General features: G+C 39.7%; 1 protein-coding gene across 3 annotated transcripts in view; it reads left to right on the forward strand.

The window, feature by feature from the left end:
• LOC126418589 (RNA-binding protein 26) overlaps positions 1–23,560 on the forward strand; it is a 283,506-nt gene that overhangs the window by 93,200 nt on the left and 166,746 nt on the right. For all 3 annotated transcript variants that reach the window (XM_050085417.1, XM_050085418.1, XM_050085419.1), the window contains exon 8: positions 22,960–23,034. In XM_050085417.1, coding sequence (XP_049941374.1) covers positions 22,960–23,034 — 75 coding nt within the window. The remainder of the gene's footprint in view (positions 1–22,959; positions 23,035–23,560) is intronic.

Below are 23,560 nucleotides of genomic sequence, written 5' to 3' on the forward strand. Positions count from 1 at the left end.
CAGAGCGAAGTTAGGCTAATTGCTGCTTGACAGTTCTGACAAAACGTTTCGCTTCGCCATTTGACTGTGGATGGAACAGTGCACTTGTTAGATGCTCTATACCATTGCGTTCACAGAATGTTTCAAATTCATTTGATGTGAACTGAGGGCCGTTGTCTGACACGACGACTTAGGCAAACCTCCGAGGCAAAATATAGAGCAACAACACCTGAATTGTGCTACATGACGTCGTCGAGTTCATTGGCACAGAAAAACAAATAACGAAAAGAAGGAACGGCTGACCAAGAGCTAGATAGCTGGACTATGTGTTGGCTGACCGTACCAGGACGGAGATCGGAGGATGGAAGAAAAATGCAGAGTATGGATATATATAGAGGAAACTACGCATAAGGGACTCTAGTGCCGAAGAAGAAGAAGAATCATGGGATTATGCTGTGAACAATTAAATTAAAATTCTCTGGTTGAGTAATAAAATAGTGAATTAGTGGGTTTGTCAAATGTGTGCCATTCACAAAGCGAGATCAAATAAAGAGTAAAAAAAAAAAAAAAAAAAGTTACTGTCGGGAATTGAATCCAGACCGTCACACAGGAATTCCAAACTGCGTCAGGATCCACTGCAAGTACTATGACAGTTGCAGGAGGTGAGAAAACTTGGATTTCATGGTTGAGCGGCTGCTCATAAGCCACACATCATGCCGGTAAATGCCAAACGACACCTTGCTCGACGATTGAACAGTGGAAGAATGTTGTGTGGAGTGATGAATCATGGTACACAATGTGATGATCCGATGGCCAGTTGCAGGCATGGCGAATGCCCGCGAACATCATCTGCCGGCATGTGTAGTGCCAACAGTAAAATTCAGAGGCGGTGGTGTTATGGTGTGGTCGTGTTTTTCATGGTGGTGTGGGGGGGTGAGGGGAGCGGGCGGGCTTGCACCCCTTGTTGTTTTGCATGGCACTATCACAGCACAGACCTACATTGATGTTTTAAGCACCTTCTTGCTTCCTACTGTTGAAGAGCAATTAAAGGATGGTGATTGCATCTTTCAACAAGATCGAGCACCTGTTCATAATGCACGCCCTGTGGCAGAGTGGTTACATTACAATAACATACCTGTAATGGACTGGCCTGCACAGAGTCTGACCTGCATCCTATAGAACACCTTTGGGATGTTTTGGAATGCCGACTTCATGCCAGGCCTCACCGACCAACATTGATACCTCTCCTCAGTGCAGTATTCCGTGAAGAATGAGTTGTCATTCCCCAAGGAACCTTCCAGCACCTGATTGGATGTATGCCTATGAGAGTGGAAGCTGTCATCAAGGCTAAGGATGGGCCAACACTGTATTGAATTCTGGCATTACCGATGGAAGGTGCCATGAATTTGTAAGTCATTTTCAGCCAGGGGTCCAGATATTTTTGATCACATAGTGTAAAAACAAGTGGCTGATTGCAACTTGCTCTGCTACACCTGCTTGAATACAACTAATGGAAGAAGAGACAGTAATTTGGGTTGTATCTTTCTTCAGAGCTAACAGGTGCGCATACATCTGTGCACACCAGCACCCCCCCCCCCCCCCTCACATACACACACACACACACACACACACACACACACACACACACACATATCTCCATGGCTGCACTGCCCCTGCTGAGTATATTGTGCCATGCCAACAATGCAGCTCGAGTGAGCGAGGGGAGAAAGGAGGTGAGGAGTGGGGACGTAGGATTGGGGAAAGGTGTCTGCTGGCTCAGGGGAGAGGCACAATATGATCGTGGCACTGATGAGCTTGCTCTAGCTGCACGCATGGGAGGTTTTATGCAGTGCACAATGATGTGGAAGTTTAAGTTGGAAGGGGGAGGGAGAACAAAAGAAGAGAGACCCAGCAGAGAAGAGGCTTTGAGTGCAAGACGAATGAAGTTAGTGTCAGAGCTGGAGTGGAGGTTGACCAAGGTGAGGGGCTGGTGGAGATTGAAGCCAAGAGAATTACTAGATCGAAGGATCTGTTGTGAGGACAGCTCCATCTACATGACTGAGATAGGCTTGACTTCTCACCAAGTATCTTGGGAGTCACTTTTTGAAAGTCTTCCTCAACACTTTTGCACAAGTCATCAGACATGTAGTGACATTTAGCCATGTACTAGATCGTCCATCATATTGAGTTGTCTGGTGTGTGAAGGTCAAGTCGAGGTGGTGGCTATTTTGAAGGTGCTACAAGTGTCACTGGACCGAGCTGGATCTGTCGATCTCAAATTTTTCATCGGGTGCCTCTGAATAGCAAAGTGCACTGGAGTTCGCTCCTGCAGTAACTGCTGTTGATCCACTATTTCCTAGCCCTCGAGCTGACGTATTAACTGTGTTTGCACTGTGCCCCAGTAGGAATTTCTATTCCCATTACCTTAAAAAAGATTCAAACAGGTATTGTAATGACTAATGACCAGATTACATGAATCATAAAAAACTTAAAATATGCATGCAAGTACGCATGAAAAATGCTTAAACATGCATGACAAAGTGTCGAAATATGCAAGAACAAATAATAAAAACCATGGTGGTTATTGTGTGAATTATATCTTGAAGTCGAACCTGTCCATATCAGTTACGAGGAAGATTGCTGGCCACACGAAAAATAGGTACATTTAGAATGCTGGCATCATTTTCTGAATACTTTCTGGTAGATATTAGGAAGGGGGCATTTCTGAGATTATTTTGTAAAAATTTGCAAAATGGGGACGCATACCATGTTTCAGGAATTGTTCCTTCCTTGCTATTGTTGTCAGTAACAAGCGGATGTGATATGAGTGAGTCGTAGTGTAGCGAAACAGTCGATATGTACAGGACCAACTTAGACATATATATCGCACGAAGAGGAATACGCTCAAAAACTCCATAATATGTTATTTAAAAAACAACATACAATGATGAATTTTTTTGAACAGTATTAACTTTTAATTAATACTATTCGACCAAAGCATCATTTACAATTTATTTTACATTTTTCTACTATTGTCGACATAAACGACCAAGTACTGTTCCAAATGTTTGGTAGTAAGTTTGTGTCTTCGATCACTGAAAACATTTTAAAAGCAGAAAAGGTTTGTTCTACATCAACTGAGGTAACTGGGCAATATTTGAATTTGGGTGCTACATTGGCACTTATTGTTTCTGGTAAAAGTTCATCCATACCATCACTAAAACTATCAATTTGGCACAAGGGTTCAACACCTGGGTTATTGTTTAAAATGTTTTAAAACTTTTCTTTAAGTTTTCTTGGGAATACTTCCAGCAATCGGGAGTTCACTAGAATAATTTTATTCATTAACTGAATAGATTCCTTCAATGCCAAACCTCAAATTTCAAGCTTTTTAGTACTTGCAGGTATGGGAAAAATGAATACTAATCACAGCAGTGTCTTTTTTTTTTTTTTTTTTTTTTACTGGAATCATTAAAAGCTTCCTAGCACTGGCAAACTGCCAAAACCTCTGCACTATCGAAGTTTACTACCCCTCTAAGGGCCTTGAACTTTTCATTGTAAAACAATGCAGCTTCGACCCACGTACTGCAACGAGTTACCACTGGTTCGGGAGGTAAAAGCTCATTTGTTAGTTTTTCTTTGCAGATCTTGATGTGATCAGGAGCCCTTAGAAACACTTTCTTTGTGGATGAAATCGTTTTATTTACATTCACAAACATGGAACGTACTTCTTCAGGAAGGCAATATACACCATGAGCAAAGCATGTCATATGAATCAAATTGGGATAAAATACTTAGGGGGCTTTGATCATATAAGGAGCGGCATCTGAAATATACACAATCACCCTTTCATCTGCAGAAGATTCTGGAAATATTTTTCTAATACCCTCATTCACAAATCTGGCAATCATAGAATGATTTACTTTTTCAAGTTCTTTGCATGTTTAAAGTATGAACAATTAAATTTGCAATGTAACGGCCATAAGCGTACGTAGTTTCACGAGCTGAAATCCAGATAATGTTGTCCTTGAGTTTATTGTGTATTTCTTCCAGAACATTTATGTAAATTGTCAGTATGTAATTTTTACGCAATGTTGATTCATCCGGTTATATTTTGATTTAAGCAATATTTGCACAGGAAACATTTGAGAATAGGGTTTATAAGTTTGTGAAGAGGAATATTGTTTGCAATGAATACTTCACATAGATCCATGCTACTGCAACTTACTCTCAGAAGCTGCTGTCATAGCCCTTCCTGCGATATGAAGACTTGTCTTGACATGCTGGTCTATTTGAAATTTTATTTTGCACAAAACATTTTTCTCACTAACTCGACAATATAAAACAGTTCCCGTCACATGTAAATGTTCCAGGATGGTCAGCTATCCACGAAACAATGTTCCTTTTTTTGGGCGGCATGGCACACAACATCACACTACATGTCGTAAACACGTTCAACAGTGTTCAAGTAAATCGAAAGCTAAACAAACAATGGACATGTGACTGAAAGCTTGCGAGGTTTAATTTAATTGTTGCCAACGCGTAAGGTATGACATCGGAGGGCTATTAACCGGGGGTGTGGGCGCAGGGGCATTGACTCTTGTCTGCCTGTGCCTGTTCCTGTTCCTCTTCTGTAATGATTTCGCTGGGCAGTGGCCTCTCAGTTAGCGATTGCACGCAGTTCTAGGTCATGGTCAGTCTGAGAGACATCAAAACTAGACCAAGCTAGAGACTGCTTGCCTAATTGTTAAAATATTGTAAACAGAGCAGAAATATGCATCGTCACTAGTTTTAGTTAAAATATGCAATAACTGGTGAAAATGAGCCATCTATGCAGATGCATATGCAACGTTGAAATGCATATAATCTGGTCTGTAGTGACGACATTCTGCTCCATAGCGTAATGTGAGGTAGGTAACTTCTCGATTCTTGCATGTAATGAAGTTTTTCCTTAAACCGGAAAACTCTGTCAAAAAATAACACACTTGGGTGAGACACAGTATTTGGAAATTTTGCAAATAATGCACAGCAGACTGCAACTGTCTGCTTCACACAGTCATCCATTAAACATTTACAAACACCTGTCATTTCATTTTCAGATCTTTTTTAATGTTTTATGTGCAGTGTTGAATGTGGTACTTGGTGCTGTTTTGCAAATAGTTTCCTTTGGAAGCTGCTCAGTTGGTAGAGCACTGGCAGCCTATGTTTTCTCAAGTTTTATTATGTCTACGCCAGTGCCTCTGACACTGGTTGAAACAAAAGCACTTTTCTCCCAATTAAACAGGGACACATTAGGAGGTGGGGCCTTGCTGAAGCAGTATCTAAACGCACTCTTGCAAATCGTATTCCTGTGGAATCAATCACGTCACTAAGAAATATTTAATAATATGTCGAATGCATATATAGAAAACAGTTAGCCTGTTTGTTGGCAGAACTTGTCACACTTTCCCCATACCCAACTTGCCTCTGCTGTGCCCAGAAGTTATTGCACCTGAAGTTGCCTCTTACCTCTGTCCATTCTGTGCACAATGCTTCAGTTGTTCGGAGCAAATGACTGTTTTGGCTGCTCTTCTGTTTTGGCTGCTCTTCTAGTGGCATGTGCATGAATACATTTTTTAGTGTGAAATTTATTTATTCTGCTTTGTCTGCAGTTGTCAGTTCTGAAATCAGATTGATCCTTAAGAGATTGGATGGAAGGTTTGAATTCGCTATTTATTGTACATATGACCAGAACTTTCTAAGGTTTTCTGATAGATCCTTTTAGGGCCAATGCATAGTGGAACAACTGGTCTTATTCAGAACATACAGGAAATTCATCACCCCTCTACTTGCTCATTTAATTAATCCACCTGCAGTGATATTTCCTCAGTGCCCACCATTAAGCACACACAGCTGTGCTGACATCTGCATTCTACAGATCCTTCCTTTTGTGGATCAGAGGCACAAACTCTTCAACTAGTATCGTTTGGCAAAATGCAGATAGTCTCAGCAGTTCATCGTAACTGTGTTACTGTATCTCCATTGCTGTAGTTTCAACAGATATTGCTCAATACGTAAGATTGCTAAAGAGTGAAACTTGTATTAATGTCCGTGACACTCCTGAGTATTGGATATTTTAAATAACATTATGTATTTGAAAATCAATGATGAATCGGACTAATATTCACTGCTCTTTAACTATCTTCCTTTCAACATGAGCCTTCAACTGTTAACAAACCTCAGTTCAAAGATATGCTCTTCATAATTAATTGGCTTAATGAAATCTGCAGTGAATTAGTGATGCAGGATATTCTTGCTGACAGTGAAGCAAAATGAATCTTTTTATACCAAGGATACTTTTGAAATAGTCTCAGAACACAAAGATATTTCATTTTAAATCACAATAATCATTACACTATTATATTTCTCTTGAGTGATATTGTATTAATTGGAAATGAATGGCTTTGCATAACATGAAGTCATTGGGGCAGAAGGCAGAAAGAGACTAACTCAGTTTTTAATAAGAAGCATTTTTCTTTCACTATCAGAAAATACTTCCCTCCATGAACCGTGGACCTTGCCGTTGGTGGGGAGGCTTGCGTGCCTCAGCGATACAGATGGCCGTACCGTAGGTGCAGCCACAACGGAGGGGTATCTGTTAGAGAGGCCAGACAAACATGTGGTTCCTGAAGAGGGGCAGCAGCCTTTTCAGTAGTTGCAAGGGCAACAGTCTGGATAATTGACTGATCTGGCCTTGTAACATGAACCAAAACGGCCTTGCTGTGCTGGTACTGCGAACGGCTGAAAGCAAGAGGAAACTACAGCTGTAATTTTTCCCGAGGACATGCAGCTTTACTGTATGATTAAATGATGATGGCGTCCTCTTGGGTAAAATATTCCGGAGGTAAAATAGTCCCCCATTCGGATCTACGGGCGGGGACTACTCAAGAGGACGTTGTTATCAGGAGAAAGAAAACTGGCGTTCTACGGATTGGAGCGTGGAATGTCAGATCCCTTAATCGGGCAGGTAGGTTAGAAAATTTAAAAAGGGAAATGGATAGGTTAAAGTTAGATATAGTGGGAATTAGTGAAGTTCGGTGGCAGCAGGAACAAGACTTTTGGTCAGGCAAATACAGGGTTATAAATACAAAATCAAATAGGGGTAACGCAGGAGTAGGTTTCATAATTAATAAAAAAATAGGAGTGCGGATTAGCTACTACAAACAGCATAGTGAACGCATTATTGTGGCCAAGATAGACACAAAGCCCATGCCTACTACAGTAGTACAAGTTTATATGCCAACTAGCTCTGCAGATGATGAAGAAATAGATGAAATGTATGACGAGATAAAAGAAATTATTCAGGTAGTGAAGGGAGACGAAAATTTAATAGTCATGGGTGACTGGAATTCATCAGTAGGAAAAGGGAGAGAAGGAAACATAGTAGGTGAATATGGATTGGGGTTGAGAAATGAAAGAGAAAGTCGCCTGGTGGAATTTTGCACAGAGCGTGACTTAATCATAGCTAACACTTGGTTCAAGAATCATAAAAGAAGGTTGTATACCTGGAAGAATCCTGGAGATACTAAAAGGTATCAGATAGATTATATAATGGTAAAACAGAGATTTAGGAACCAGGTTTTAAACTGTAAGACATTTGCAGGGGCAGATGTGGACTCTGACCACAATCTATTGGTTATGAACTGCAGATTGAAACTGAAGAAACTGCAAAAAGGTGGGAATTTAAGGAGATGGGACCTGGATAAACTGAAAGAACCAGAGGTTGTAGAGAGTTTCAGGGAGAGCATAAGGGAAGAATTGACAGGAATGGGGGAAAGAAATACAGTAGAAGAAGAATGGGTAGCCCTGAGGGATGAAGTAGTGAAGGCAGCAGACGATCAAGTAGGTAAAAAGACGAGGGCTAATAGAAATCCTTAGGTAACAGAAGAAATATTGAATTTAATTGATGAAAGGAGAAAATATAAAAATGCAGTAAATGAAGCAGGCAAAAAGGAATACAAACGTCTCAAAAATGAGATTGACAGGAAGTGCAAAATGGCTAAGCAGGGATGGCTAGAGGACAAATGTAAGGATGTAGAGGCTTGTCTCACTAGGGGTAAGATAGATACTGCCTACAGGAAAATTAAAGAGACCTTTGGAGAGAAGAGAACCACTTGTATGAATATCAAGAGCTCAGATGGCAACCCAGTTCTAAGCAAAGAAGGGAAGGCAGAAAGGTGGAAGGAGTATATAGAGGGTTTATACAAGGGCGATGAACTTGAGGACAATATTATGGAAATGGAAGAGGATATAGATGAAGACGAAATGGGAGATAAGATACTGCGTGAAGAGTTTGACAGAGCACTGAAAGACCTGAGTCGAAACAAGGCCCCGGGAGTAGACAACATTCCATTAGAACTACTGATGGCCTTGGGAGAGCCAGTCATGACAAAGCTCTACCATCTGGTGAGCAAGATGTATGAGACAGGCGAAATACCCTCAGACTTCAAGAAGAATATAATAATTCCAATCCCAAAGAAAGCAGGTGTTGACAGATGTGAAAATTACCGAACTGTCAGTTTAATAAGTCATGGCTGCAAAATACTAACGCGAATTCTTTACAGACGAATGGAAAAACTGGTAGAAGCGGACCTTGGGGAAGATCAGTTTGGATTCCGTAGAAATGTTGGAACACGACTTATCTTAGAAGAAACATTAAGAAAAGGCAAACCTACGTTTCTAGCATTTGTAGACTTAGAGAAAGCTTTTGACAACGTTAACTGGAATACTCTCTTTCAAATTCTGAAGGTGGCAGGCGTAAAATACAGGGAGCGAAAGGCTATTTACAATTTGTACAGAAACCAGGTGGCAGTTATAAGAGTCGAGGGACATGAAAGGGAAGCAGTGGTTGGGAAAGGAGTGAGACAGGGTTGTAGCCTCTCCCCGATGTTATTCAATCTGTATATTGATCAAGCAGTAAAGGAAACAAAAGAAAAATTTGGAGTAGGTATTAAAATTCATGGAGAAGAAGTAAAAACTTTGAGGTTCGCCGATGACATTGTAATTCTGTCAGAGACAGCAAAGGACTTGGAAGAGCAGTTGAACGGAATGGACAGTGTCTTGAAAGGAGGATATAAGATGAACATCAACAAAAGCAAAACGAGGATAATGGAATGTAGTCAAATTAAATCGGGGATGCTGAGGGAATTAGATTAGGAAATGAGACACTTAAAGTAGTAAAGGAGTTTTGCTTTTTGGGGAGTAAAATAACTGATGATGGTCGAAGTAGAGGGGATATAAAACGTAGACTGGCAATGGCAAGGAAATCGTTTCTGAAGAAGAGAAATTTGTTAACGTCGAGTATAGATTTACGTGTCAGGAAGTCGTTTCTGAAAGTATTTGTATGGAGTGTAGCCGTGTATGGAAGTGAAACATGGACGATAACCAGTTTGGACAAGAAGAGAATAGAAGCTTTCGAAATGTGGTGCTACAGAAGAATGCTGAAGATAAGGTGGGTAGATCACGTAACTAATGAGGAGGTATTGAATAGGATTGGGGAGAAGAGAAGTTTGTGGCACAACTTGACCAGAAGAAGGGATCAGTTGGTAGGACATGTTTTGAGGCATCAAGGGATCACAAATTTAGCATTGGAGGGCAGCATGGAGGGTAAAAATCGTAGAGGGAGACCAAGAGATGAATACACTAAGCAGATTCAGAAGGATGTAGGTTGCAGTAGGTACTGGGAGATGAAGCAGCTTGCACAGGATAGAGTAGCATGGAGAGCTGCATCAAACCACTCTCAGGACTGAAGACCACAACAACAACAACAACAACAACAACAACATCAGCAAATAATATCATATACAGATAATTAATTCAGGAAACAAGCACAGTGATGGCAATGTCTCCTTCCAGATGTGACTGTCAGTTGTATGTGTCAATGAATTCCAGTCTTTCAGCATGCAGCACCCACGTGAGAAAATCTCTTAATCATCGTGATTTCTCACTCGTGCACCCAGCAGTGTACATCAATAACATTACGTACCATGTAGTGTAATGTGCTTTTGAGGCAGGTCATGCTGTAGTCTTGATAAATATCATTACAGTACCCCTTTTTACGGCCACACGAGTTGCCAGCAAGTGTTCGCTAATGTTTCCCCATAGTTTATTTTGTTGTGATTGTCTATCAATCCAGTTTTGCAACATTTCAAAAGTGTTGGCATTACCCTGAAGGGGCCTTCACCATCTTTTTTACCAACTTAATTTGTGAAAATTTTTCCTCGGATTTATTTAATGATGTATTTGAGCTTTATCCACAGTTCTGCTATTTTTATTGCATTTAAACTAAATCTTAATGTTTGTCCATTATTTCAATAAAAACAAATACTCTCCTTGCTTTCTTGACCAACTTCTTGCATTCGCTGACACTCGTTGCTGTAATATAATGCTTCTCACTAATCCCTGAGCATTTTATGACATTCACTAATAGATCAGGTCTTCTAGCTGGGAAGTCTCAAATGTTTCACTCTCAGGTGGATTGTTGTTCTAGTTGCTCGAGGCAGTCATTTGATGATAGGTTGGATTCTTTGCCAGATTGTTTTTTCCTACTGCCTGTAATGTCTACAGAGATTTAAAAGACACTATGGTCATATTGTCAGAAGATGGAGACGGGTCAAAGTATTGGAATATTTGACTAATGTTTCCCCATGTAGATTCCACACTGTGTTGTAATTTCCACGTTTTTCTACAGATCACACATCAGACTCTCTTTCCACTGTATTATGTTAGGACAACTTCTTGCTTTAAGAGAAATAAGTTCTGGGACTAGCAAGGAACCATTTTTACAGTCCACATCTACATCTGCATCTATACCCTGCAAACCACTGTGAAGTACATTCTACCGTATCTTCCTTCGCCGTCGGCGTTGTCGTTGTTACCGTGAGACACCGTTATACCATAAGGAAAGGTGCGTCGATTTTAGAGCATGAGATATGATGACCTTAAGCCATTGACAACACACAACGGTCACGGTAGCACCTGATTCCAGAATAGCTGCAGTAGTTAAGATCTATGAACTATCCCCTGTTGACCAGGTCCCCAAAACTTAACTCGTAACGAGATCCCTTCAAAGCAAATTGTCATAACGATCGTCTATAAAGGCTTCGTACAACGAGAAGAAATGTTACGGTTTATGGAATAATAACAGATACGACCAAACTGTCTTGTCTCTTCTGCTTTATTTAACATAGCTTCGTTCACAGTTTCATTTCGCATTCACCACTCATTCACCGAAACCCTTTGATGAACAGTTTTGGTTGCTTAACACCGACAGTCAATGATAATGATACAGCTTTTCTCCTTTTTATAAATTGAAGGCCGCTCTCCGTGATATAATTAAAAAAAAAAAAACTGGTCTCAATACCGCGTCCCTCGTGAGATGCGAATAGACTTATCCCGGAATTGACCGCCCTGTAGGTGTACTCAATTTAATGACCACACTTCGCTGTCCGCTATTTCGCGTAACTGAATGTCCATTTGTTTGTCTGATTATACACTGTAGCTATTTAAAATTCGCCCCTACATTTTTCGCAACGCACAGTTAGCACTTCGTTACTTGTTTGTTTTTTTTTCTAAGAGTAAACGGAAAAAAAAGACGCCGTATCATCGGCTTAGTCGACATAAAGCAAAACACCTTAATATGCCCAATTTCACCTCTTCTTATAGGATCGGCTACCTTACTCCTTAATTTATATATAAAAACAAAGATGAGGTGACTTACCGAATGAAAGTGCTGGCAGGTCGATAGGCACACAAACAAACACAAACATACACACAAAATTCAAGCTTTCGCAACAAACTGTTGCCTCATCAGGAAAGAGGGAAGGAGAGGGGAAGACGAAAGGAAGTGGGTTTTAAGGGAGAGGGTAAGGAGTCATTCCAATCCCGGGAGCGGAAAGACTTACCTTAGGGGGAAAAAAGGACAGGTATACACTCGCACACACGCACATATCCATCCACACATACAGACATAAGCCAAATATTATTTCCAATAACACTAAACAGGTATCGCCGTTATATTTTAATTGTATTCAAAAGCACGTTACTACTATTATGACCAACCAAATCGTCACAAATCGCGCGGCGTGCGTTTTTAATGATAACTTTACGCTCTTCAATTTCCGTTACAGCTATCTTGACTCGTAATGTTACACGGCCCCCCAGACTGTGATGTCTTGAAGAGGGTTCCAGACAGAACAGGCTTTTTTTTTTTTGTACAGTGACAGGAGAGGGTATTTGTTTCGGTGAATACACTCACTCTCAGATTCACTCAACAAGTCAGTACATACATTCTACAATATTTAAGTTGAGTTAATGGGCCTAGACAAAATGCCCTTAACTAAATTCCACATTTGTTTATAGGTTGTCTTAGAAATACTTCGCACTAATCACTTCATTTTCACACCACATTTTTTTTCTTGGATGAAGCCCTCAGTTCTTCAACCGACTGTGCAAGGCAGGGATCACAGCCGGGTTCGACGATTGGCATCCTAGGCCAAAACCCTTATTAGGCCACTTGTTTAACCAGAGAGGATTTGGTCCTTTTCTTTTCCTCTTAATTCCACTTTTAAATCATCCATCCTCCCTGTTCGGTGAGAGGATAAATCGTATTTCAGTGTCGACATTGTTGCTGATGCCAAGAAGGTATCTCATGGAAATCGTCGGTACATTCTTTAATTTTCTTTGTAAGTTAGTATAAGTACGTATTTATCCACTGGTGCTTTTATTTAGTCCACTGAGTGTAGTCTTGGTATCATTCAGTGTTTCTTGAATCTATATTTTGCTCATTATTGATAATACTTCTTCAGGTCTATGTGAGGGAACAAGCCTTTAATTAAATCAGTATCACAATCTGCCAGGAGGTAGCTCCCTTCATGAGGTATTTTCATTATTTTGTATGGACCTGTATATAAATATTGCCATTTCTTATTCAGTGTTTTCCTGGTTGATGCTTGTGGGTGATTTCTCAATAAAATTTCTTCCCTACATCATATGTGACTACTTTCTTCACATTTTTATCAAAACGGGTTTTTCTCAATTGTGCTTGATGCTTCAGGTTTTCGTAGACCTTCTTCACCATATCTTCTTTCTTGGTAATCTTTTGTTCTATCGCAGGTAATTTCTTCATCCATTCTGGCACAATACTTTCACCAAATACTATTTGGTTAAGTGAATAACCTGTCGATAAGTGTGGTAAGTCATTATACACATTCTCAAATTCATAAATCCAATCGATCCATTTATAATGTTGTTTGGGTATGTACGTCCGTAAAAATCGGTTCAACTCTCAGAAGATTCTCTCAACCGGATTTCCACAAGGGTAAAATCTTGAGATGTAAATGTGCTGGATTCCTTGTTCTTTCATAGTGTCTCTCCATACTTTTCTTGTATAATAAGCAGCGTTGTCTGTCAAGACCATTATAGGTTTGCCAAGCTCAGTTATATAGTTGTTGATAAATTTGCGTAACATGGGTCGAACGTGGAGATTTTTCAAAGAATATAATTTCACATATTTTGAAAAAAGATTATAGAAAGCCAATACATATTTGAACCGTCCACATGTCATGGGACATGGCCCACAGACATCACATGACACCAACATTAAAGGTTGTTGTGGGATGATAGGATGTAATTCTATCTTCCGACAATAGATTATGGGTTTCGCCTTCTGACATACTTTGCACTTCTTAAGAATATTTGTAGCTATACGTCCCAAATTTGGATGATAGCAGTATTGTGCTATTTTGGCTGTACATTTAGCGGCACCAAAATGACCCCAATTCAAGTGAGTGTACCATACTAGTGATTCTAAATATTTATTTGGAACACAAACTTTCCAAACATCTTCTTCATCCTTCCTCCGATACAATATTCTGGATTTTAATTGATACTGTTCTTGAGAGTGACTTAGCGTTTTGCTTTCAACTGCATGCCTAATGGCTTTCCACAACTTATCATCTTCTTGCAGTTGTGGAAGACTTCGACATAGCTGTGAAATCTGCCTCTCACAATATTGCCTTGATAAATTCATGACTTTAAAGTCAATAGTCCGTTCTTCACACTCGTCGTCATTCTTTCTTTTCGGTAGTCTTGAAAGAGCATCGGCTATGATGTTGTCTTTCCCTCTGATGTATTTGAGCGTAATATCATATTCTTGCAGTAGCAAGGCCCACCGGGTTAAACGTGAATGGAACATCCTTCCTGTTAAAATAAAAGATAAAACTTTGTGGTCGCAGAATACAATGATCTTCTTTCCATATACAAAATAGCGAAACTTTCTAAGGGACCAGACCACGGCCAGTACTTCCAATTCAGTAGTACAATATGCACGTTCACAGCTAGAGAGTGTTCTGCTGGCAAACCTAATTATTTTGATGGTACTGATATCTTCTGGATTGTCCATCTGGAAAAGAGTGGCACCCAATCCTGTTTCAGAAGCATCCACAGCAATATAAAAATCTTGATCAAGTCTCGGATGATGTAACAGTGGAGCATTAGTCAAAGCATTGCGGATGTTATCAAAAGCTTGCGTGCATTCGGAATTCCACTCCCACATGACATTTTTTTCTTAACAGCCGTAACAAACAGTCTTGGCTTCCTAACTGATTGGGTAAAAATCGTCGAAAAAATGAAACTAAGCCGATAAATGACTTTAATTCCGTCCTATTTTTTTGGATAAGCACATCTGTTAATCGCATCCATCTTTTTAGGATTTGGTTTTATCCCTTCAGGAGTGATTATATGTCCAAGAAATTTCAATTGGTTATGAGCAAATTTGGATTTGCTCAATTTTACAGTAACTCCGTATTCCAAAAATTTCGCAAAAACTCTTCTTAATAAGTCCAAATGTTCCTCCCAAGTTTCAGAAGCAATTAGCAAATCATCCACATATAAAGTAACTTCATTCAAAAGGTCTCTGCCCAGTACGGTATCTAATGCCGATATGAAAACACCACCGCTTATTTTCAACCCAAATCGCATGATGGTAAACTGGTAACTTCGGCCCAGAAAAACGAATGTAGTATATTTTCTAGATTCTTTCGATATTCTAGTTTGCCAATATGAACTACGCATATCCAAAGAAGTTAAGAAGTGGGCACCATAAAACTTTTGTACTAACTCTTCTAGGTTCTCCGGTCGCGTTTGTACAGGTATGATGATCTTATTGATCTCTCTGGCATCCAACACCAATCTGATGTCACCATTGGGTTTAATTACCACCACAAGAGGGTCACAATATTCGGAATCTGAGGGCTCAATAATACCCCATTCTAACATTTTATTGATTTCCTTTCTGACTACTTCTTTCTTTGTCCATGGGATAGAATAGGAAGTACGACAAAAGGGTTTATGTGCATACATCTTTATATGGAATTCAAAGTCTTTTATTATACCCGGACGTTTACTAAAAATCGACTGATATGCTTCCAACAAGTAGTACAGTTCATCCCTTTGGATAACAGATAAATATTCTGATTCTAACACCTTTTCCTGCAATGACATTTTATCAATCATTTCTTCAGAACATTCAATAAGGCATATATCATACACATTTTCATCATCAATACTGACATATTTTACCATTAGATTCATACACAACTGATTTGGAATTACTTGGCCCTTTCTCAGGGTGGCTGTCAAAACATTACCATTGGAATTAAATATACATTCACCTTTCTCTAAATTAATGATTGCACCGGTCTCACATAAAAAAATCCAAACCCCAGATACATGGTACTGTCATTTTAGGAACAACCAGGAATGTACTTTCTATTTGAGCCCCCCGTATTGTAACGTCGACACGTACCTGTTTCACAACTTTTTTGCATTTTTGCGCTGAACGTGCCAGACACGGTACATCCTGTGATAGGAAAAGTGGGCATTTTTACCCCTCAGCTTATCTGTTTTAAACAGTCCAGCATCATGACACTAATAGTTGCTCCAGTATCAATTAATATTTCAACATCAACATTATTTATACTTGTTGGAATTATTGCCTGTAAAATTTGTCCACATTTATTAGAAACTTCAGGTTTTTCTTCAATTAATTCATTCCTTATATCCTGATCATTATTGTACCTTAATACTCTCAGTTCAAATTGATGCCTGCCTTCCTTCTCCTTTCCAGTCATCCTAGGAAGGCATTTGGTGACTGGTATTAGTTTAATCAATCTCGTTGAGTCATCGGTGGGGGTTCATGAACTTCCACAATCCGTACAGTATGATCCGAGTTATGGTATTCACCCCGTCGCACATTGGGGGCTCCTTCGCCCATTGGTATAATTCCTTGTGCTGGATGAGGACTCGAGGCATTTGTTCCATCCTGCCGATGAACATTATGCTTCGAATTATCTTCCCAAGGTCGAATACAATTGGGTTCATCACTTGGGTATCTGTTACTCTTATTAATATCACTACTATGCTCATTCGCATCACAATATCGAGGTTTACCTCTAGCACAGTAAGTATCTCTTCTATATTTATTATAATCATTGTTTTTATTGCAACTATAAGATGAAGATTGTCCACGCTCCTGTGATGCAGGTTTGACCTGGTTTTCGGTATTATCATCATCATACGTTAAATTATTATTATAATTATTCGTATTACTATGAGTGTGAGTCGACATTTGATTACTACTCATTTGTCTCGCGTCTTCCATAATCATATCTATAGAGTCAATCACCGACAAGAACTGTTCTACATCGTGGTCAGGAACATTTATTAACTTTTCACGTATATTTATGGGCAACCTTCCCTTCAAAATTCTGATCACTTCCTTGTGAGAAATTGGATCACTCCAATAACGTGTCTTATTTATGTACTTTTCAAAATATTGCCTTAAAGTACTCCTTTTACTGTTAAAATACTCAGGTTGGTAAACCTCTTTTCTTAATTTCTCTTGTTTACTCGACGACCAGTATTTAGCCAAAAAAAGTTGTTCAAACTCGGCGCAAGTATGGCAACTTTCACTTACTTCGGCGGCCCATTATGCGGCTTCTCTGGCAATTTTGGATACTATAAATTGAAGTCGGTCGTGTTCTGACCAGCTACGTGGAAATATTCTTTTGAAATTATTGATAAAGATTTTCGGATGCAGGTTGTTCTTTTCAGTGGAGAATGTTGGGAATTCTCTACTTTTAAAAATGCTGTTCTCCACCTTTAAAGAAGACAAATATCCTCGCTGACCAAAAAAATCATCATCTTTACCAACCGAATCATCAACTTCCCAATGCAAATTTTCACCACAATTGTACTTCGTAGTATCACATGTTTGGTTGTCTTTCGACCTATTCTCCGAACGTTCGTCCTCTGTCAACAAATTTTGTGATGACTTTCGTTCTAATTCCGCCAATTTATGATTGGTTTCCTTTTGCCATTTAGGTAACTCATCAACTATTTTCTCTTTTATTTTCTGAATTTCGCTAGTGAAGAGCTTAATTAATTCATCATTTCTACTTAGGTGCCGTATCATCGGCTGAGTCGACATAAAGCAAAACACCTTAATATGCCCAATTTCACCTCTTCTTATAGGATCGGCTACCTTACTCCTTAATTTACTACATATTATTTCCAATAACACTAAACAGGTATCGCCGTTATATTTTAATTGTATTCAATAGCACGTTACTACTATTATGACCAACCAAATCGTCACAAATCGCGCGGCGTGCGTTTTTAATGATAACTTTACGCTATTCAATTTCCGTTACAGCTATCTTGACTCGTAATGTTACAACATGGTGGAACGTACATTCCATTGTACCAGTTATTAGGGCTTCTTTCTGTTCCATTCACGTATGGAGCATGGCAAAAATGATTGTCTTAATGCCTCTGAACAGTTTCAGTTTACTATCTTGATTTGATATAAGATCATTTTTAACGTTGCGTTTATCAGATAATGATTTTTTTCCTGTGATGAGCTTGGAGTTTCACCTAGCCAGAAACATCGATGACCATTTCAGACTTACCTGTGTGGCTATTTCTCATTTGTGGTAAACATCACACTATGTATGTAACCTCCACCCTACATCACATGTCAGCTAATCAACAGACACATAGAAATGTCCATAATCTGCAGTTTGGGCACTCCATTCAGCTCTGCGCCAGAGAACTCCAACCAGTCTTTGGTTGTGCGCTACAAATCAAGTGCCATGCGATGCTTCCCAAGTTGGGTAACTGTTGTCAGCAGTCACCCTCCCCTCGCCCCTTCCCCCAGTGTCTGGGAAGACAGAGAACTGCTTGAGCTGCCTATGCACCCCTTCCAACCCAGAAAACAGTTACTCGCAAGCTTTCACCTCTACTGGTGGCCAGACAGTCACAGGTCATCAGTCAAAGGGAAAAGTGCTGCAACAATGGGGAACTGTCCTGACAGTGGTCACACAGAGGCAGTTGACATTTAGCAGTTACTGGAAATGACGAACAACAGTTTACCTGAAAGATGAAATGCGTAACTAGAGACAAATAGTTCAAAAGTAGATGTCTCTCTGCTCAGGATCTTATACTGTCATTGATGTACCAGTTGCCATTGGAAACGCTTGTTTGTTTGTCCTTATTCCGATTTCTGCTGCTTCTGTTAATATTTTTGGGCAGATGTCTGACAGAGCTTCTCCGACAGGTCGTAGCATGTTTCTTTCTCTCCAGTCAGTACTCTTGACTGTGATAGGACATTAAACTTTGCCTGAACACTGTTCTGCTGTTGTGCCAAAGTTATCACCTATCTTCAGATGCGTCAACATGACCGCTATGAGCGTGAGTCCTGTGCAGTGTGATAGAGTGGGAGGGTTGACATGTAATAGTGGTGGTGGTGGTGAGAATGCTTGAACATTCCTCTTATGCAAGGTACACATGAAGGATGGGTGTGATGCTAGAAGAAATAAGGGAAATTCCTGAAAAAGAGAGACTGAAGGGTGAGAGAAAATGCATATGACACAAGAGAATAATAATTTAATGATTGACGAGTGGAATTGCAGAAAAGTAATTACAAAATTGAACAATGAACAGTACAGACAGGAAGAGAATACAAGGTGTGAAAATTTGTTGCTACAGGAGGAGGTTTAAGATTAGATGGGTGGTTTGGATATTTTATAATGAAGAGGTACTGAATGCAAGTGGGGCTGAAGGAAATTTATGGTACAACTTGACTAAAAGAAAGGATCAGTTATTGGGACACGTCCTGGAGTACAAAGAGAGACAAAGGTATAGGCTTTGTGGGTTCTGTACTGGGTGGTGACTCAGAGAGGCTTGAGGAATATAATAATTGTTGTGTGTCATGTGAAGCACGATTAGCCACAGCTGTAGCACCCTGCGGATGTGCCAACAAGAGTAGTTGTTATATGCATACAGGCTTGAGTTTAGTTTTTATTTTATGTGGACCTGTGAGGAAGTGAATTGTATCTGTATCTTACTATGTTGGCTGGTGCATACTAACTTATTGCAAGTTTTTGCATACATTTTAGTGCACTTGCAGTGTGAGAACTGACTTCGGAGTATAGTAAAAACAAGTAGTAGTGTAGCAGCAGAACTTAACTTGCAACCAGTGACTACTTTGGTTGGTGATGTATTACTTGTAATGAAAGCGAAAACTGATTAAAGATGGGTGGGGACTGTGCCTGTAGTATGGACGCAGTGGGTATTCGCCACTTTCTGTGAACAGCTGGAAACTGTATTGGCTACAGTACACAGGCTCCAGGCTGCTGCCCTTGCCTGCAGTGGTGTAGGGGCAGCTGAGATGAATGCTTTGACACTACAGGAGTCTATAGTGTTGCCGAGATCCTCCATTCTGGTCAACACTCACCTGACAACAAATGACGAACAGCAGCAGGGTTGTGAAAATCAGGGTGGGAGGCAAAACTGGATACTGGCAGCATGGTTGCCCCTTGAGGTATTGCCCACTGCTGAAAGGGCATCTACATGTATGTCTGAGCCAACACAGGATGCCATATCTGTTAGGCCTGGGGCTGAGCTTTGTGAAAGGTTCAAACAAGCCCAGAAGGTTTGATTGCTTGGAATAGGGAGCTCCAACATTATGTGGGTGACAGAGCCCCTTAAGGAAATAGCGGACAGATCTAGGAAGAAAGCCAGTGCCCACTCGGTTTGTTTTCAGGGAAGGGTCATGTCATAGATGTGGAGGAGATTCTGCTTGGGTGCACCTGGCTGTAAATCATGGTACATGTTGGCACAAATGATGCCTGTCGCCTGAGTTTGTAGGCTATCCTGGTTCCTGCAAGCATATGGCTGCTGTGGTGAAGTATCAGAAGCAAGTTGGAAGCAGAGGTAGTGTTTTGCATTCCCTGAATCAGTGACAGTATTCTGGTTTGGAGTCAAGTGGAAGGCTTAAACCAATTCTGAGATGATCCTGGATGCAGATTTCTCGGCCTCTGCTATTGGGTGGAGAATTTTAGGAACATCTTTAATAGATCAGATGTGTGCCAGAAGCAGGAAGTGGCTGCAGAAGTGTTCACATGTGAATTTTAAGATATGTTATGACTGCAGACAAGGAAGAATACTGTTCTCAATAATTCCAGAAAGTAACATACATCATGGTAGATCAGTGAAAAAAAATGGTATTATAGTACTTACAAGTATCTATGGAAAGGTTCCTGAACTAATGTACTTGTAAACGGCTACAAATGCTCACATGGTACTAGGGACAGAAAACTGGCTGAAACCAGAAGTTTATAGCAGTGAAGTTCTTAATTCAGATAGGAATGCAAAATTGCGTATTGTATATTGCAAAAATAGGTTGAACACCAGTGGTCTAGGTGTGTATATGGCTGTAAAACATACAGTAATATCTAGTGAGGTTAGTACAGATTTGCAATGTGAAATAATTTGGACCAAGATAAAAGTTAAAGGTGGGTGAAACAATTGTTGGGTGCTTGTTATAGACCCTCTGCCTCAGGAACAGTAGTGCTAAAACATTTGAGAGGAAACTTCGAGAATATTTTGCGTAGATTTCCTGGTCATGTTATAGTATTAGGTGAAGATTTCAGCTTAACAGCTATAAACTGGGAGACTCAAATTATTAAGACATGTAATATGGAATAGGAATCGTGAAATTGTTCAAAATGACATACTAGAGCTTCCAGTACCCAACAAGTGTGAACTTTCTTACTCTGTTAGCACAGAATAGGGAATCGATGATCATAATGCAATTACAGCACACTGAACACAGCTGTGAATAAGAATGAAAAGAAGGTAGGGGAAGATAGTTCTTGCTGAGCAAGAGTGACAGGAACCAGATTTCATATTACTTGAGCATTCAACATGAATTTCATCTCCAGCACTCATAATACTAACAAGGGAACCACATCGCACCCCCCTCAGATTTAGTTATAAATTGGCACAGTGGATAGGCCTTGAAAAACTGAACACAGATCAATTGAGAAAACAGGAAGAAGTTGTGTGGAACTGAGAAAAAATAAGCAAAATATATAAACTGAGTAGTTCATGGGAAGATAGGTAACATCAAGGACGCTGGGACAGCAGGAGCTCCGTGGTCTCGTGGTAACGTGAGCAGCTGCGGAACAAAAGGTCCTTGGTTCAAATCTTCAATCGAGTGAAAATTTTAATTTTTTATTTCCAGTTTATGTGACAAACTCTTATGTTTTCATCACTTTTTTGGGAGTAATTATCATATCCACAAGAAAACCTAAATCGGGCAAGGTAGAAGAGTCTTTTTACCCATTCGCCAAGTGTACAAGTTAGGTCAGTCGACAACATATTCCTGTCATGTGACGCACATGCCGTCACCAGTGTCGTATAGAATATATCAGATGTGTTTTCCTGTCGAGGAATCGGCTGACCTATGACCTTGCGATCAAATGTTTTCCGTTCCCATTGGAGAGGCACGTCCTTTCATCTACTAATCGCACGGTTTTGCGATGAGGTCGCAAAACACAGACACTAAACTTATTACAGTGAACAGAGACGTCAATGAACGAACGGACAGATAATAACTATGCAAAAATAAAGAAAGTAAAATTTTCACTTGTGGGAAGACTTGAGCCAAGGACCTCTGACCTCTTCATCTGCAGCTGCTCACGCTACCACGAGACCATGAATATGTGACCCATGGACTACTCAGTTTGTATATTTTGCTTATTTTTTCACAGTTCCACACAACTTCTTCCTGTTTTCTCAATTGATCTGTGTTTGGTTTATCAAGGTCTATCCACTGTGCCAAGTTATAACTAAATCTGAGGGGGGTGCGATGGGGAGGTTCCATTGTAAGTATAGATGGACTGTGTTCAAGAGTACTGTACAAAACACATTAGACAGGCATGTTCCAAACAGCATTATAAGGGATGGGAAGACCCACCATGGTTTAACAGCCATATTAGTAACTGCTAAGAAAGCAACTGAATGAAGCCACAGTTATTGTAAGGAGAGCCATGTGTGAAGTGTTTAACGAATTTGAAAGTAAAATTCTACCTGGCAACTTGATAGAAAAACCTGAAATTTTGGTCTTATATTAGATCAGTCATTGGACTGAAGCCATCTGTCGACACACACTTCGACCGTAATGGCATCAGAATGGAGGACAAAAGAGAGAAGGCCAAAATACTACCCTTTTTTCCCCAAAACTGTTTTACTGAGGACTTTTACACTGCAGTTTCTCCTTTAAATCATCACACAAATGTCAAAAGACAGATGACAAAACAGGTGATTGGCCTTTTTATACTTGTTATTGATTTAAAAACACTTTCTGATGGTGATTTTAAGGCAGTCTTGAATTATTTTTAGCACCTTTAGTTGTCATCTCATGAATTGCAGGTGTAATTTATTGCCAAATGTGTTCAAAGAAATGCAGTAAAGCTATTAAGGCTGGTGATTTTCCCATACTATCTTTAATGTTATTTTTTGCTGTTAGATATACATTTTATTTTACAGTATTGGACATTTTGTGGTATTAAAGCATACACATGTTGAATGTTGCAGAGTACAACCCAGACGCTCCTAGTATGGAACCCAGAATAATGTGGGGCAGGCAACAGTTTCGCAGTGCACCCCTAGGTAAGATATCTTCTTGTTATATCTGTGCTTTAGCACATGTTACACTTTGCACATTGATTAGTTTCTAGAAGAGCTTAGTTGTTGATTCAGGAAAATGAAAAATGTTTCTTGCCAGAAGTGATGGAGTAATGAATGAGTTTTATTTCGAATTGGGTTGTTTTGAAAATCAGCCTCATGTAAACACAATTTGTTTATCTTTATATTTATCCAGATATGTTTTGACACCTGTGTGTCATCTTCTGTGGGTCAAATTTTTATTTCTGTTAAGCACAATATGAAATTTATAATAATTAAATTGTTTTAGGCCTAAGAATTACAATATGTGCAATTTGCTCTGCGTAGACGCTCACCTTAAAATTACATCGCTAAATGAACTGCTTTATTATGCACCTGAAAAATCGTGTGCATAGTAATGCAGTTCATTTAACGATGTAATTTTAAGGTGAGCGTCTACACAAAGCAAATTGCACATATTGTAATTCGTAGGCTGGCAACATTTAAATTATTATAAATTTCATATTGTACT

This window comes from Schistocerca serialis, chromosome 9 (genome assembly GCF_023864345.2).
Source record: "Schistocerca serialis cubense isolate TAMUIC-IGC-003099 chromosome 9, iqSchSeri2.2, whole genome shotgun sequence".
NCBI classification, from domain to species: Eukaryota; Metazoa; Arthropoda; class Insecta; order Orthoptera; family Acrididae; genus Schistocerca; species Schistocerca serialis.